Below are 18939 nucleotides of genomic sequence, written 5' to 3'. Positions count from 1 at the left end.
CACATTTTTTTTCTTTATTTTGTCTACAATTCAGGAGAGGCATTTAAATATACAGAAACTCCCATGTTCTCAGTTGCCTTTTCTCTATTACTCTCATTTAAATCCCACCACTTGGGGGCACATACTGTAGACAAATACACACTCCTTATTTAGATTATACACTAAATATTTTGAAGATAAGATGTTCCTGGGGAAAAAAAAGATGTCTCAACATTTAATTTTCTTAAATGTATTGATTGATTGATTGATTAAGGTATTACATACGTGTCCTTATACCCCCATCGCCCTCTCACCCTCCCGCTCATGCCCTCACCCCCCTAGTGTCTGTGTCCATTGGTTATGCTTATATGCATGCATACAAGTCCTTTGGTTGATCTCTCTCCCTTTTTGTTTGTTTATTGTCTGTCCATCCTTGGAACAACAATGTTGGAAATAGCCAATGCAATTATTTTATTCAGTTATAATAAGTTACACTTGAAGAAAAAAAATCAGTAGGCGTTACCAAAGGTCAGATATAATAAAAAGTAGGAATTGTATCATATCAGAATTACCAAGCTTAATTTGTCTCTCTTTCACTTTTCTACTTGATCTAACAATCAACTTTTCAAAACCTGACACCAAATAAAAGGAAATGTAGAGACTATAATGATAGAAGGGTGTAATCTAAACCCAGTTTACTGGTTGTAAGTAATGGGCCTTTTGTAATGCTCTGGAAACAGTTCTACCTGCATATCTGTACCCTCTTCAATGATTCCCTTAGGATTGACAGCTGCAGTGTGGGGAAACCATTCATGTTCACAACATAAGAAATGATCTCTGCTGAATATGCTCTCACTTGCACATGAGGCTCTATTTTAGTCATAGTGTAGAGTAGCATAGATAATGTATTATATTCTGGAAGGCTACTGTATAGATTATCTTCCATTTGAGATCAAAGTTTCAATTCTCCATTTACATTTTAGTTTGAAATGAGTGCTTTCTTTATTAAAAAAGTATCTTCTCTCTGCCATTCTGCTGATACAACTTTCTCTTTTTCATGTCCATCCAATTTGATGAATGATGCAAGACAACCACTTTATGGAAAAAATAAAGAATTTGTGAAGACAATGAAGAAGCAAACCAGTCTTAAAAGAATAAGACTTTGGTATCACAATGTTTTTTTTTATGGTACTTTAATTTCATTTCTAAATACATCACTTGGGAAATTGATAAACTGATGATTTTGATAGAGAATTTTCCCTAAGAGTAATATTGTTCAGAGTAAAATATTCAGAATATTTAGAATCATATTATATTAAAATATTTTCCCCAACATTGCTTTAACAGAATATTGTACTGTCACTTAGATATAACTAAGAAAGTAAGTGGTATTGTAAAAATTCTCAGTTGATGTACATGTGATCTAGCATTATACTTAGGTTTATAACAATGACTTTTGAAAATGTGATTTTTAATTTATATATATATATATTGAGTTATCTGAATTTATATAAAGTATAACAGATTTTTAAAAATATTAAGTTTTGCAATAAGGCTTTCATCTTCCCACAGACAATGACAAATACCTAAATGCCAATTTTCTCAGGGATCCTCCTAAAAGTCATAAAGGTCAATAAGGAGTCAAATAAAAATACCCACAAACTATGCCTAAAGAATAATTAGAGAAAGAGACATTACCAACTTTAATTTACATGTAAGCAGGGAAATAAATGTTCGAAACCAGCAGAACTGGCTCAGGAGAGCACACTGCAATAGCGTTGGGCAAAAAATAAGTGGAAAGGGGGAATACCCAAGTCTCCTTGGAGTGGGTGGAAGACATACCGGTAGGTTTACTCTCAGAAGAGGTCTGCCCCTGAGTAAGAAATGCTGTAAGCAGGCTAGTGACCCGGATGAACAGAGCGCTGGTTACTAGAGAGACAATTGAAAGTGGCTTGGAAAGTGCACAAGACCCCAAAGAGTAGTCTCAGAAAAGCGTTACTTCTTGGAGAGGTGGGGGAAACTTCAAGGTGGAATTGTCCCTTGGGGAGAGGGAAACAAAGAGGCAGCTGAATATAAGGTCCTTTTACTGATATAAAAGGAAAAGTAACAATTAATAAACCAATAAAGCCCAGCCAATAAACCAATAAATCAGTGGATGAGCATCGACCTATGAACCAGGAGATCACAGTTCGATTCCAGGTCAGGGCACATGCCTGGGTTGGGGGCTCAATCCCCAGTATGAGGCATGCAGGAGGCAGCTAATCAATGATTCTCTCTCATCATTGATGTTTCTCTATCTTCCTCTCTCTTCCTCTCTGAAATCAATAAAAATATAAAAAAAAAACAATAAAGATTAGTTCTTTGGAAAGAAAAGTACTAATAAAAAATTTAGATGGAGGAAACAAAAAAACGGAGAACTGTCACAAAGGAAATAACTGTAGAAACAAAGAAAATACTTAAGCATATTATAAAAGACTACTTTGAATAATTCTATTAAAATAAAATTTTAAAGTCTACATGAATAATTTCTGGAAAATAAAATTTAACAAAATTAATGCTGGTTGAGGTGAATAATTTGACTAGACCAATCTCTGGAGGAAAAAACAAACAAAAGCAAAAACAACAAACTTGTTCAAAAGCTACTACACTGATAAGTACTGGGCCTAGACCAGTGGTCAGCAAACCACGGCTCGCGAACCACATGTGGTTCTTTGGCCCCTTGAGTGTGGCAATTCCACAAAATACCATGTGCAGGCACGCACATATAGCGCGAAGTTGACTTAAAACTTTAAGTAAAGTTTATTAAGTTAATTTTAGGGAACGTTGTGGAGTGAAAGAAGATGTAGTGTAGAGGATTGAGAAAGGTATGTTGAGATGGTTTGGACATATAGAGAGGATGAACGAAAGGAGATAGATGAAACAAGTATACAAGACAAGTGTGTATGGGAGAGTTGGAAGGGGTCGACCTCAGCGAATGTACCTCAATCATATTGAGAACGTTTTTTAGCGAAGGCCAGCTTAGGAGTACCCTAATTAAGTTAATAACAATGTACCTACCTATATAGTTTAAGTTTAAAAAATTTGGCTCTCAAAAGAAATTTCAATCGTTGTACTGTTGATATTTGGCTCTGTTGACTAATGAGTTTGCCGACCACTGGCCTAGATCATTTTACAGAAGAATCAAACTTAACTTTTGAATCTAGATAATACTCAAACTATTCAAAGAGTTCTGTAGCATAAAAAATAAGAGAAGAAACTCCAGATTATTTTTTAAGGAATTATAACATTGATATAAATATCTATGAAATTGCACATACACACAAAATATTACAGAATCCCTAATGAATATCAATGCAATAATTCTAAATTCATTTTAGATGAAGTTGTTCAACAGCATATTACAAATAAAGTTCATCATGTCCAAATGTGGTTCCTTTTAGAGTTACAAGTATGATTTCACATTAATAAACTTCATTTATAAAATTTACCATAAAAATAAGAAAAAAATAGTGCACTCATTTCGACAGATCCTGAAAGGCAATTTACAAATTTCAGCACCCATTCTTAATAAATATGTCAGTGGAGACTATCTTAAAATTATAAAACACATACAACTCAGTCCACATGCCATCATTTCAATTAATTGGGAACACTGATGACGTGCACACAAATTTAGGAATTAGGCAAGATGCTCACCGACAACTTCTTTTTAATGATATGTCGGAGGGAATAGCCAGTGCAATTAGAAAAGAAAAACTACAGTATTAGATGCATAAGAGTTGAAACGGTAAAGCAATCTCTGAGAGTCAATGTATAAGCCACTTGCAAACTAAGACACGTCACTAAGAGAGTAGACTATAAAGTGAACCTACTCAAAAAACCTGTAGCCTTAAAAATATGAAAGAGAAGATTCTATTTATAATAGCTGCAACAAAATAGTTAAATGTCAAGTAGCAAACAAAACAATGAGGAAATTTTTAAAGCACTCCTAAAAAACACAAAAATTAGACTTAAAAATGAAAATACATAAAACACACAATTTTGCATAGAATGACTCAATATTATAAAGATTTTAACTTCCTTCAAATTAATTTATAAAGGTAATGTGAATTTAATAAAAATATCAAAAGGATTTTTTTCTATCTAGATATGTTGTTTCTAAAGTTCATCTACAGTGTTAAGCAAGAAATAACTCCAAACCCCTAAAAATTAATATCAAAAAGAGCGTTTCATGTCAGATACTTAAAAATGTGTTATTCTGAAGGATAAATAGACCAACAGAGCAGAATAAAGTTGAGAAGTAGATGAAAGTACACAAGAAGTTTAGTATGTGATAAAGGTGGCATTTGAAATTCCTGGTAAAAAGATAGATTTTCTAATCAATAAAGAAGTACAGCCATTGATTAAATGATAAATTAAATTGATACCATGCACTATAAAACGAGCTAAACTTAAGTGTACTAGAGATCCTAAAATATAAAACCAAACAAGTTCTAGATTAAGAATAAATTTACTTACAACCTTGAAATGGTTAAAGCTTTTCTACTATGACTTAAGAATTCAGAATCAACAAGGAAAAATGTTGATAAATTTAGCCAAATTAACAAAAATTGCTTTTGCATGACAAAAATCAGGAAAAAAAGATAAAAAACAATGTACTTGCTGCAGAAGTGATTTGTAACTGATTCTAAAATTTGAAAGAACAAAAAAAAGCAATAATGTATGTAAGAAATAGTTGACAGGAAAAATGTTTGTAGTGCTTAAATATATGAGCATCACTCATAATAACAGAAATGTAAACTAAATTAATTGAGATACTACTCACCTAGCATAATGACAAAAATCGAGAAGGCTGACTCACTCTGTTAGTATTGCTTTGGGGAAAATGTCTACCATACTGCTTGTAATAGTGCAAAATGGTTGAAACCATAAGGAGGGGAGTTTGGCAGTATCTAAAAAGATTACGTATGCATCTACAATTTGACCCAGGAATCCCACATATAAAACCTAACCTAAAGATGCTTCATCCAAAAATCTACACATACACTTATGAAAATATATATGAACAATTCATTCTGGCATTAATCGTAGTAGCCAAAGTTTGCAACAACCTAAATGTCCCTCAGTAGGGGACTGGTTGGATTCACCATGGTATGTACAAGTCAAATGGCTTTGAAAGCAGCTGATTGATTCTGTAAGGCACCAAAGTAAAATTTCAGCTATGGTTTTTTAAAATAGAAAGTTATTTTACTTAACAAGTAAACTTATTTTGAGAACTGAAATAGTAAATGAAGAATGTATTAAAATATAACAGCAGAATAACAAGAACAGTATGTACACATCGCTTTTACTCACGGTTGATAGTTTTGACCGGTGATATTGGGTTTACCCTCTCGGGGGAAGCAGCATTTTCCTCCTCTGTCACATACTCAAAGTTAATGATGAACATCATAGCCACACCCTCTTGATTTCTCACTGGAATTATGTGCGTGTTACAAATGAAGGTGGACCCTGAGGAAATGCAAGGCGAGTGTTAGGTTAAAAATATGCCAACATTTTGAAGTATTGTCATATTAAAATTTTAATAAAGCCGTATAGAATTTTCTCTTACGTGATAATTGAAATTAAATAAAAAAATGTTTGATTTTCTTCTTATTACCTATGCTTTTATTGCAATAAATATACATGCTTTTATTGCAATACATAATGCAGTAATATGTTAAGCCACAGCATGGATTTGCACAACCGTGGTTCTTTCCTTCCCCAGGGTAGCTGGTATACTAACCTCATATACATTTATCCCCACCCCCAATTTTTACTATGACTAAATACTAAGCATCATTCCATAAAAAACTGCATTATTTTCTATTTTAAAAGATTATATGAATGGTACATGCATGTTATTTACAATTGGTATATTTTTCAATTCCAGTTTATATTCAATATTATTTTATATTAGTTTCAGGTGTACAGCATAGTGGTTAGACATTTATATAATTTACAAAATAACCCCCCAATAAGTCTGGAACCCACCTGGCACTATACATACTTATAATCTTAGTAACTATATTTCCTATGCTGTACTTTACATTTCCATGACTATTTTGCAACTATCAATTTGCACTTCTTAAAAAAATACTTGATTTTTTATTTCATATTTTATTACATAGATACTAACTTAAAATATGCACAAAATGTGTCAGAAAGTATTCACAGGCAAATTCAGGTATTATGTTATGGAATAACAGAATATGAATGCTCATTTGTTTCACCCCCAATAAGTCAGACACACTATAAAAATTAGTATATGGAAAAAGACATATTTTTAAACTTTCTAGAAAAAATTCTTAGCCTTTCCTTATATATTTTTCTTAAATCTGAATTTATATAAAATATGTGTACAAACAATAAAGATAACTCCTTTTGTACCATTCTGATTTTAGCATTAAAGGAATTATTTCCTTTTTCTCATTTACTTTCTTGGGAATAATCCAGTAGATTATTGACTCTCACATATGTTCCAATAATTGTTTCTTTTTTTGTGCAAAATTCCCAATGCCCTAATTATAATAATTTTATTTGATTTGTAACCTGTCAGCAAATGGGAACAAAATTTTGTCTATATTATTGTTTTAATTTGATCCCTTCAACCAAAAAGTTGAAATTCTTTGATAAAAACAATTATAGGGGTAATTAGATATATTTTATTAGGATTATCCAGAAATTACCAAAGGGATGACTCAGTTTACAATCAACTAGTACCACCCATCCTTGAAGAGAAAACCTAAGATTCACGATTTAGAGAATATAGCCAAGAAAGTGACTTCCTTTAAATCAATTGAATTCTGTCTTCTTGGGTCTGACTTTTCAAACTAAGTATAACCTCAAAGCAGGTTCTTCATAATTGTATCATCTAAATATTTTTTATTGAGGTATAATTAAAGTGTAACATTATACATATTGGTTTCAGGTGTATAACATAATTATTCAATATCTGTATACGTTGTGAAATGATCTCCACCATCTAGTTAACATCTGTCACCAAATAGCTATATTTTTTCTTTTTGTTCTTGTGATGAGGACTTTTAAGATCTGCTCTCTTAGCAACGTTTAGATTTGCAATATGGTATTATTATTACGTACAGTATATAGTAACCATGCTGTATATTACATTCCATTATTTATTTATTTTATAGCTGGAAGTTTGTACCTTTTGACCCCCTTTTCCTATTTGTTTATCCCTTGTACCCCCTTCCTTGGCAACCACCAATCTGTTCTCTGTGTCTATGAGCTTTTTATTGGTTGTTGTTACTGTTTGTTTATTTTGTTTGTTAGAGTCCACATGTGAGATCATATGGTATTTGTCTTTGTCTGACTTATTTCACTTAACATAATGCCCTCAAGGTCTTGAATAATTTTTTTAGTCATGGTGACAGAAATCTCACAGGTTAGGGATTCAAAAGTATTGCATGTTTAAAATGCAAAAACTTCAGAAAGAGTTCTCATTCAAGTAATAGTGTATATTTTGATTGCCTTTATTTTTTTCACATTTTTAATTCGATTCATTGGGGTGACATTGGTTAATAAACTGATATAGGTTTCAAGTGGACAATTCTATAACATAGCATCTGTATATTGCATTGTGTTTACCACCCAAAGTCAAGTCTTTTCTGTCATCACATATTTGATCCCGTTTATCTTTTTTTTTTTTTTTTTACTACCACCAGACTCCCTTTCTCTCTGGTAACTCTCATACTGTTGTCTGTGTCTATGTGTTTTTGTTTGCTTGTTTGTTTATTTGTTGCTTTCAGTTTTATATCCCACAAGAGTGAAATCAAATGGTTCTTGACTTTTTCTGTTTGACTTAGCTCCCTTAGCATGATATTCCATCCATGTTGTCACAAACGGCAGTTTCTTCTCCCCATTCATCCTCTGCTTTTTTATGTGTTACTCCAGGCCTCAAAGCAGCTGACTTCCTCAACCTGCAGAACCCTGAGTTTTGGGTGGATTTGGCTAATGAGTGGCATTGGCAAGAGATGGGAGGGAGGGAAGGTGAAACTAACAGTGCCCCCAGCCTTGCCAGGGTCACAGGTCCTAAAGGCCAGCCTCTTTCAAGAGTGGTAATGGTTCCTGGTTGATGCTAGGCCCTGGGTGCCTGGAAGTTCTCCAGTGGCTCTTGTAACCCTGTTCACATCTCTGCAAATGTTCTACACTTGCCTCTGTTGAACACCACTTGTGTCCTGCCAGGACCCCACTCATATACCTCTCGCCTGAACCACTTACACTGAGGGTGGGCCCTTTATATGGGTTCCTGGGGCAGCTGGGACATTTGACAGAAGTCACTAAACCTGCAGAGATAATGCGCAGCCCAATGGCTTTCTTTTTAAACAACTGGTTGAGACTGCCTTGACTCTTCAGGACAGTGATAGTTCACTTTAGAGTTAGGAGCAGGTTGGCAGCAAGGTGGGTCCAGCACCAAACTGCGAGCGAGATGCAGGAAAACAAAAGGACACCAAGATGCTGAAGACGTGGGCAAAGGCAAATAGCAGGATTTAATTGGGGGCCCCAACATCTGGGAAGGCCAATGGATGCGAGTATTCCAAAACGGCGCCCCATCTACACTTTGACTGTTGAAAACAAAATGAGTATGAGAACACTCCTTCCTTTCTCCTCACCCCTGTAACATGGCTCCTGCTGCCAGAGCTGAGAACAAAAGTTACTGCTAATATTACTATAGCCTGAGACATCACAGGCTTTTGAGGGTGGGCCTGGAGATCTATTATTTATGAAATTATTTCTATGGGCAAACATATTCTAATTTCCAAGGAACTAATTTACAATAACACTTTCAGAACATGGACTTTGTAAGTTGGAGAAACCTAAGCGCTAGTTATGACTCAGATTTGAAATGTGGACAGCATCCCAAATCTGTAATGTATAAGACTTTATTTATAATTATTTTCATATTTTCTACAAGTGTGACCATGGTTTTACTGATGTGGGAAAGTGTGTTTTAAGAATGACATGCTGAACCCTCACAGTCTTCAGCTACATCTTTAATTTATTTAATAAAATAGTGAGCTAGAACACTTGTCACAGTTACCATGGTAACAAGCAGGATAACGTTAGTAAACAGAAAATACGCAATTTAAGAATGTTCCATTAGAACTAAAAACAGAAGTGGTTCAGGCCAGGCATCACACTACAAATTGGTTAAACAGAGTCTATGGAGATGCTAGAAATAGCCATTATGTATTTTGCTAATGAACCAAAATACATATTGATTTTATCACTTAAAATGACATACCTTGGATCATTTAGAGTATCGTGAATTTGCAGATTTGTTACTTAGTTTAAAATTTTTACATTTGAGCATACTGCTGACTGTACAAAAAACATAAAGCACAGATTTGGTGAGAAATCAATAAAGGATATGAGGATAGAAATCTAACAGTTTTATAAGTGAGCAGAGTAATTTTGTTTTCAGTAGTTAAGGGGAAAATAATTTTTTTCAATACGAATGCTTGTAAACTTATTATCTAGGGCTAAACAAATAATAAAATTACAGTGCTTTATTAAAAAAGTTTATATGCATTAGCCCCAAAGCATATTAAATAAGTATATTTATCTTGGATTTACTGCCCACTACTATTGTTTCCTGCATATTTCTTCTAAAGTTAACTGAAGACTTGTATTTCCTTTTTTTCTCCTTTAGTTTTTTGGATTTAATATCTCCATTCATCTTTCATAGCCTTCTGGAAAGCAGATATTGAAAGGAAGTACATGTAATTTAGAAAAGGAGACTAAAGTACATTTTATAGGGCAAAAACATTTTAACTTGCATAATTTTACAAATTCTAAATTCTGTTAAGCTATTACTTTGTAAAGTAATATTATCTTAAGATTATCTTAAAATTACACTACAGTATTATTCTAAATATTTTTCTTGAATACAAAATTAGAAGCAAGAGATATGGAAATATAATTCAGCCAATGCTAATCTAGCAATGAAGAAAAAAATAATCACATTCAATAATGCATAAATAGGGACCTAAAAAACATCTAGAATAAAAAGTTCAGTCCTTGTTAAAATGAACCTTGCATTCATATAAAACTAATGTTTATTAATAAAGTTATTTATAATAACATTACCCAATAATTATAAAGTTACATTTGCCTTGATCCTAATGTTATTTAAAATCACGTTCACTTCTCTATTGTCTCCTGTGTGGGAGACAATAGTAGCTTCTAACAGGTTCTCATTCTCAGAGTGGGAAAGAATGGGCAGGAAGAATAGTGCTCATTTTAATTAAATGTCTAGCTAGAATGTTAATTTTTAACTGTAACAACAGAGCCAGCAAACTCAGGGTGATCTGAATGAGTACTTCCTTATTAATAAATTTGTGGCATACTCCTAGCTGCATTTTATTAATTTTTCCCTTTATTTGATTTATTATTTTTAAGGCCAGGACTCTTCCCTTTGAGCAGTAAACAAAACAGATGCATACCTTTGCCATTGTGTAGTTTACAATCTAGTGGAGTTGGGAGAGACAAATAAATGAGTGAAATACATAGTAGATTAAAAGGTGAGAAAAATAATTGAATATTATGAAGAATATAGAGAAAGAGGAGTGAGTACCAGGAGGAAGGAAGAGTTTGGGCAGGCAAAGGAGAGCTATCAGATGGAATGAGAAAGGGAATTGATAGGCTCTGGCCCCCTAAAAAGACATGGATACACGAAACACTTTATGTTAGTTTATTAAGCAACTTCATTCAGATGGACTAATAGTATACCAGACCATCTAGTATAGCTGGGGAGTGATAGATAAGGCTTGAACAGTAGGATGTCACATCCTGATGGCTTTCTATGTTCTTGGAATTCAGTCTCTTGGTCTTGGGATATAGTGAATTGTTTTAACTGTGAGAGTATCTTCAGAAGTATTTTAGTGTACAGACAGGACATGGGCGGTTTTAGGTACTAGAGTTATCTTAAAAAAAGAAGAAAGTTCAAAAGATACAGGAGCTATTTATTTGATTGAAGAGACAGATGGCACATTTAGAAGACTGGCTTAATTAATTCTTATACAATATCATATCAACAACAATAAATGGAGTAGCAGCTCCATCAAGCACATATAGTCTCTTTGGCCTTGTAGATTGGGTTAAACTTGACTACTTATGGGATACAAGTATCCTAATACTTGCCCGTTTCTCTTATTTCATCAGTCTACTGCTTAAGCCCGATAAAGTCCAGTTAAAGCATATAGAGAAACTCATGTGAATTAATAAAAACATTTTCTCCAGAAGCATTATTAACAAAAGGACTGAACTGTGCATCTGATAATACACTAAGTGTAAAGAAATAACCTTAACACCATAATCATCAACATATATAGATTTAATATAACAATCACCAGTATAATTTAATCATAACAATTGTGAAGATATTTAGATAGTTGAGATAGTTGTTGGAATATCATGTGACAACGAGTACCCTTTTGAAATTTCCAGGGGAGATTATTTATTTGAAAAATAAAATACTAACCTAATTTACACAGATCTGGCTGTCAGATTCTTGTTCTGTGTGGTAGTATTAGCGCTCTCTCAGATTCCAACAGCATGAATGATTTATTTTAATTACTTTTAACATGAAATGATTTTAAACATTTAGAAAATAGTGAGGCAGTGCTAGTGAGTAGTAGCTCTGTTTTGCTGGACAGACCTGGCTCTGCTATTATTTTCTGAGCGATCTTGGGCAGATTGCTTAACATCCCCAAGACTCAGATTCTTCATCTATAAAATGAGAGAAGGAAGAGAGTATCCCACCTGATAGTGTTGTTGAGAAAGTGAAATTAGATAATTCATGTAAAGTACTTAGCGTGGAGCCTGGAGAATAGAAAGTGAGCAGTAAGTCAGCGTTAATATGATTGAGTGGTGTGGGAACATCAATTTCTCCACTTGAAATGGTGGTTAAACTTCCTTCACACATTTGATGATGATGTTGAGCCACTCAAATCCCATGGAGCTTCCGAGATGAACTCACCAGCTTATCCCCTAGTTTTTAGATGAGGTTTACCAAATAGCAATTTGAATAGGATGAGGACATAGTAGAGGGGGTTTCCTTTTATCAGCTAGTGTCTTAAAAGTGTCTTGTCTACCTGTAAGTGACGAGGCCTTTGGTTTATTTGCTATTTTTCTCCTGTCCCTCTAGACTATCTTTCTGCCTCTAAAAAGTGTACTATATACTAGGTAACTTTTCTGATAGCAGAACTCAGCTGCTTTTGGCAAGCTCCACAGTCAGTAGAATTTGTCATATAGTAGAAATGTGTGGAACAATATTTATTTCTGGATTTACTCTAGGAGGACCACAATCAGTATTTGAAAGCACATTTTAGCAAAAAGGGAGCTAATAACAGCTAACATTAGTTGGGTGCCAGCCACTGTTCTAATGGCTTTATGTACCTTAATGTTATTTACATCTTCACAAAATTTGATGATGACACCATTATCACCTCTATTATGCAGATGAAACGTCAGCCATGCACAGTCTCTCCTTTCCCTTGATCTTTGGGTACTTTTTCCCTTCCCATCTTTGGGGCAGAATGCTTGGGTTCCAATTTCTTCATTATAATAACCCTAAATTCCATGAATTTTTAATTAGGTGTATTTGCTTATCTCTTGTTGTCTTTCATAAGCAATATTTTATAAGCATTTTTTATCTTTTATATGTTTTTATCTTTATAAGGAATGGCCTGAGAACTAACCCTCCTCCCGTGTCTTTCAGTCTTGCATATTTCTGCCCTCCTTGCGTGGGCAGAATTCCCTTCTCCTGCCACCATCCACTTACCCAGCCTGCCCTACCCAACATTTTATATATTTATTTGTAAATATAATTTTATTGATTTCAGAGATTGAAACATCAATGATAAAATCATCAATTGGCTGCTTCCTGCAAGCCCCCAGCAGGGATTGAGCCTGCAACCTGGGCATGTGCCCTGAAGGGAATCAAATCCTGACTCCTGGTTCATAGGTTGATGCTCAACCACTGAGCCATGCTGGCCAGGCTCCATCTTTCATTTTAATCCATTCAGTCCTATACTGCCTCATGGCCATTTTCCATCTCCTCTCTTTTTTATCAGCTCTGGACCGTCTAAGAATAAAGGTGCTCTACGCTACTCCCTTAACCCCTATACATTTAATTTACTATTACTGTTAACAACATAATTAAATCATAGCTACTATTTTCTGAATGTTTTCTGTGTGCCACATGTTGCTCATGAGCAATTATCTTAGAGAAGTTTTTCTGTAAATAGTAGAAGAGCATTTGAACCCAGACCTTTGCATCTTTTACTGTCTCCTACGTCAACGTTTCCGAAGCAGTGAGATGGAATAGATGTTACTGGAAAAGGCTTTCTCTAATTAACCCAGCTTGGGAAACGTCCTCCTCTAGGAGATGCGCAATGAGTATTATTGTATTAGAGGTTTGGAGAAGTTCTAAAAACACAAGAATATTCACTTAGTTTAATACAGCAGTTTCCAAATTTATTTGACTCTGAAATCCTACTTTAGAGAAATTTGTGATTACATCTAGCTTCTTGGAATGTCATTCAAAAACACTGAATTGTGTTATGCTCCCTCCCTGTTTCAGGCATCCACCTGCAGGGGAGGACAGTAAACATCACAGGTCACCTTGGCGCTTGTTGGAGAGGGAGGAGCTGCCAGGAACAAAGGGCTGGAGCAGGTGGGGAGGGATTGGCAAAGGCCAGTGTCACCCACTCTATCTATTTTTCTTGGTATCAGGTTCTGATCTGAGCTCTCAGAAACCCAACTAAAGAAGCATTGTCATATTTAGACACATATCTTACAGTAATGGTTTCACTATAATCTAGCTCTACGTTGAAAGGCCATCACTAAATAAAACACAATAGAGTGTTTCACATCCTAGGTCCAGTTCATACCGTTTGATAGAGATCAGGTTTTAGAACATAAAAGCCCTAATTCAATAATCCATTACTATTCTGTACATTAAGTTACATGAGATCTCTGACATCTCCAGGAAATATTTTCACTGTTTTCTCAGGAGTCTTTCATATTCAAAATCTCTGGACACATGTAAACTTATAATTAATTGTTGACCTTACGCTTTTTTTTTCACTGGCACATTCTCTGTTAACATTTATGCTCAGATAGGAGGTTCTCTTTATACTACAAACTTGATTATTGAAAATATCAAGTTCAGCTATTTTTCTGTACTTGATAAAACACTAATAAATTATTTGGAGGTTGAAATTATAAATAAAAATTCTTACACTTGTCTGCCTTATATATCAGATTGTATCTTAACATGTACTATTCTACCAGTAATTACCCCATTCCCAGACCTGATTTCTATTTAATTTGGGAGTTTTAAAATTTGAATTAGTGTATAGGAATATATGAGTGCTAAAACAAGCTGAGGCTAATTTGCAGCTCTATACCCGGTATCCAGGCAAGCCAAGTCTACATTTCTAATCAGGAACTTTGGGATATGTTTGTGACATTTTTAAATACTTTGTGGTTTTTACACACAAGTAAATATTTGTTTCAAATCTTTTATTTTTCATACGTCGTAGTCATGTTTTCAAGCCTCAAATGTAACTCAAGCCAGGCCACTCCACTAAACTGCCATTCATTCAGAAAAACTGCGTGAACACTGAAATGCCTGGACTGACTCAGAATATGAGTGAATCTGCACATCACCATGGTTGACACACATTGCTCTCAAGGTCTATTAGAATCCTGAGGCCAGTCACCACTGTGTGGATATCATTGGTAACTCAGGCTGTGCATGGCCATATCCGTGGTTTGCTCTGTTCATGGTGTATTCATGATTACTGAAAATAAATTGTTTGCTTTCACTATGTTTGCAACTTTGGAGCAGAACTAAAGTTATGAATAATGTGAGTTTATTGCATATCTTAGAATGAGTACAATATATTTTAAATTAATAAAATTTAACATTAATATTAGGTATTTCTGGTGTTTCAAGGTACTGCACTTAAAATTGTAAGATTTACAAACATGAATAAAGCAGAGAAGTTTTATATATACATATGTATATATATATGTCTATATATATACATATGTATATATATATGTCTATATATATAAACATATACATATATAGACATATACATATACATATATATTTATGTGTGTGTGTGTGTGTGTGTGTGTGTGTGTATACACACACACACACTAATAATAGAAGAATATGCAAATTGTCTGGGACACCGTCACATTAGCAGTAATGGCCAAATAGCAGGCTGCGCGGGGTGACCAGGCTGGCAGGGGGGTTAGTGAGGGGCGACCAAACGACTGAACAGCAGGATGAGTGGGGTAGCCAGGTTGGCAGGGGGGGCAGTTGGAGGTGACCCAGCTGACAAGGGGGGGGGCAGTAGGGTTGACCAGGCTGGTGCGGGGGGGAGGGGCATTTAGGGGTGATAAGGCAGGCAGGCAGGTGAGTAGTTAGGAGCCAGCGGTCCTGGATTGTGAGAGTGATGTCCGAATGCTGGTTTAGGCCTGATCCCAGGCCTAAACCGGCATTTGGACATTTCCTGAGGGGTCCCAGATTGGAGAGGGTGCAGGCTGCGCTGATGGGAACACCCTCCCCCCATGCATGAATTTCGTGCACCGGGCCTCTACTCCTGAGAATGTGCTGGAATGCCTGAGAAGAGAACAAGTCATTCCACTCAGGAATGTGGGAGGTTTCATAGAGAAGCATTGGTTAAGCTGGGTCCTGAGAGATTGTGACAGGTAGAAATTGGGAGTGGAGCCATTACAAGTCGAGGGGACAGTATGAGCAATGAAGACACATGGTGACTCTAGGGAAAAGTGAGTGATGTGTGGCCCCTTCTGGGACAACCGATTTAATTACCTTCATGTCCTGTATTTCTGATTTTGATAACAACAATAAAAAATAGCTGGCATTTATTAAACAATTGCTATGTGCCAGTTATCATGTTGAGTCCTTTACATGCTTCATCTTATTTAATCTTCATAAGAGCCTTAATGAAGTACATAGACTAAATACTCCCATTTCAGAGAAGAGGTTCCTGAGACATAAAAAGAACAATTAACTTCACCCAAGTCATACAGCTAGTCTGTAGGACAGTCAGGATTCCAATTGAAATGATCTAACACATGCCATGGTCTGCACACAACATAGTGACGCTTTTATTTCTACTATTTATAGGTGACCCAAATGACCTCTGTCACACAGAGCTCTATATTCTTCCCGGGTTACATACCTTAGGGATTCTTGAGATAGATACCCTCTACTTGAGATAGCACAAAAAGGCACATTTTAAAAAAACAACAACAAAAATTATTGAAAGCGGGTCAGGCTTCTGAGGATCCTCTACAATGAGTACAAACCTTGATAGAGTTAAAATTAGGGTATATAGGCCTGTCTGGATACAAGTGATAGAAGCAGAAAAAGATGGAATTAAAGGTATTTCTATAAATAACTTAGCCCTCCCTTCTTCTCACAAAAATTATCTTGTTATAACATGGGATTTTCATATTTATTTTACACACCTAGATTATTCATTTTAATAGCAGAGGAAGCAGGTGGGATGTCCCAGAAATGAGTGATAACAGGCCCTTTCTTCCCATTGGCAGTGTTGGTGGGGAACATCCTCTCCCAGGCTTTGACACTAAGCTTTGGGGCATGTGGCTGCTACAGATGTTCCCTGCTCAAAGGCTGCTAAAGGCACGAGCCTGCAGCAGACGCCTGATGGCAGGGCTTGCTTTGCAATAACTCATTTTGCCCTGGATATTTTTTCCAAATACAGTTGCACAGCAAGAGAGAGAGAGATGTTTTATTTCAAATTCATCCCAAGCACATTTATTGCTGCTTTTGTATTTGACCCATACCAGGACTTATGACCTCGCCTAGTGATTTTTCAAGGCAACAGAGTAGTGACTGATATGGTCTGGCTGTACATTGAGAGAAGAGAGAAAAATATGGGGTGGGGATAATCTAAAATGTGCACAAAGCACCATATGTTTATATGAGGGGCAGGATGTACTTTCTGGGTCCATGAAAGGCAATGTGTTCAGTGGTTAAACATGAAGGCTTGGGATCAGACTGTCAGGGGTTAATTCTGGATCTCCCACTTTCCAGTGTTTGACCTTGAAATAAGTTACTTAACTGCTCTGAGACTTAGTTTTTCCTGCTGTAGAATGGGGGTGGTGTTAACCCACTTCATGGAGTTATTGTGAGAATTAAATAACCCAATATCTGCATAAGTCTTAAAACATTTCCTTGCATACTGAAAAGAATCCTATCAAATAATAGAGAAACATGGTAATTAACCATAACTTCGCTAACCTTCCCATTGGCTAATCAGCGTGATATGCAAATTAACTGCCAACCAAGATGGTGGCTGGCAGCCAGGCAGCTGAAGTGAACAGGAGGCTTGCTTGCTCCAGTGATGGAGGAAGCCAAGGTTCCCCCCCTGCCGCTGCCAGCCTCTGAGCTGCAGTCTAAGAAACATTGTTACAAATATAGAAGCTAAACAAAACCCCAGAAACCTGCTTTCAGCCAGCCGGGATCTCAGAGCTGGAGTTGCAGCAGTGTTACAATTATAGAACTCAAACAAACCCAGATACCTGCTTTCAGCAGCCGAGGTCTCAGAGCTGGAGCCGAGCCTCAGAGCTAAAGCCGGCTCTCAGCTCCAGTGACAGCCATAGAAGGTAAATAAATCCCAGAATTAAGAAAAAACAAAAGAGGTTGGGAGCTTCAGTCACCCGCCAGCCTGAAAACGGCCCTCAGCCCCTCACCCAGACTGGCCAGGCACCCCAGTGGGGACCGCCACCCTGAAGGGGGTGTGACCAGCTGCAAACAGCCATCAGCCCCTCACCTAGGCTGGCCAGGCACCCAAGCAGGACCCCCACCCTGATCCGGGACACCCTTCAGGGCAAATAGCCGGCCCCCACCCGTGCACCAGGCCTCTATCCTGTATAGTAAAAGGGTAATATGCAAACTGACCCTAACAGCAGAAGGACTGGGAATGACTGGTCACTATGACACACACTGACCACCAGGGGGCAGACGCTCAATGCAGGAGCTGCCCTCTGGTGGTCAGGGCGCTCTCACATGGGCAGAGCTCTGCTCAGCCACAAGCCAGGTTGATGGCTGCCAGTACAGCGGTGGTGGTGGGAGCCTCTTCTGCCTCCTCAGCAATGCTAAGGAGGTCCGACTGCAGTGTAGGCCTGCTCCCTGCTGGCAACTGGATATCCCTCGAGGGCTGCCGAGTTGCCGGGCTGCCAGAGGGATGTCTGATTGCCATCTTAGGCCCAATCCCCTGGGGAGCGGGCCTAAGCCAGCAGGTGGTCATCCCCTGAGGGGTCCCAGACTGCGAGAGGGCACAGGCTGGGCTGAGGGACCCCCCCCTCCACCCCCCCAAGTGCACAAATTTTTGTGCACTGGGCCTCTAGTATTAACTATAATTATCATGATGGAATTATCAAAGACTAATTTTTAGTTCTGTAGTCAGTAAGTCATTATCTGAAAGATAAAGCCAGATATTTTTTAGGTGGAGAAAAGGGGAAAATGTGATGTAATCTACCCATTTTTCTTGTGAACATCTAACTGCCTGCCTACACCTTATATTTCCATTCCTACTGGCCTCTAGTTATACAGTTGCCTTCTCAGGCCTTGCCTGAAATAAATCTTAACTGTGGTATTTTTGAAAAACTGCCAGATAAGTCCTATTTTGATTGGTTTTACCCATGACTATATTGGTAAAATATGTTGGTTATAAAAAGTAGGGTTAATTTTTTAAAAATATATTTTATTGATTTTTTACAGAGAGGAAGGGAGAGGGATAGAGAGTTAGAAACATCGATGAGAGAGAAACATTGATCAGCTGCCTCCTGCACACTCCCCACTGGGGATGTGCCCACAAACAAGGT

General features: G+C 36.7%; 1 protein-coding gene across 1 annotated transcript in view; it reads right to left on the bottom strand.

Annotated features, from left to right (window-relative positions):
- Positions 1-18939, bottom strand: part of KCNH7 (potassium voltage-gated channel subfamily H member 7) — a 407166-nt gene that overhangs the window by 140400 nt on the left and 247827 nt on the right. Inside the window, exon 3 of the mRNA XM_036319925.1 lies at positions 5335-5490. Within this exon, the coding sequence (XP_036175818.1) occupies positions 5335-5490 (156 nt within the window). The remainder of the gene's footprint in view (positions 1-5334; positions 5491-18939) is intronic.

This window comes from Myotis myotis, unplaced genomic scaffold (genome assembly GCF_014108235.1).
Source record: "Myotis myotis isolate mMyoMyo1 unplaced genomic scaffold, mMyoMyo1.p scaffold_m19_p_8, whole genome shotgun sequence".
Classification (NCBI taxonomy): Eukaryota; Metazoa; Chordata; class Mammalia; order Chiroptera; family Vespertilionidae; genus Myotis; species Myotis myotis.
Note: the sequence above shows the minus strand (reverse complement) of the source record. Positions and strands in the feature narration are given on the sequence as shown.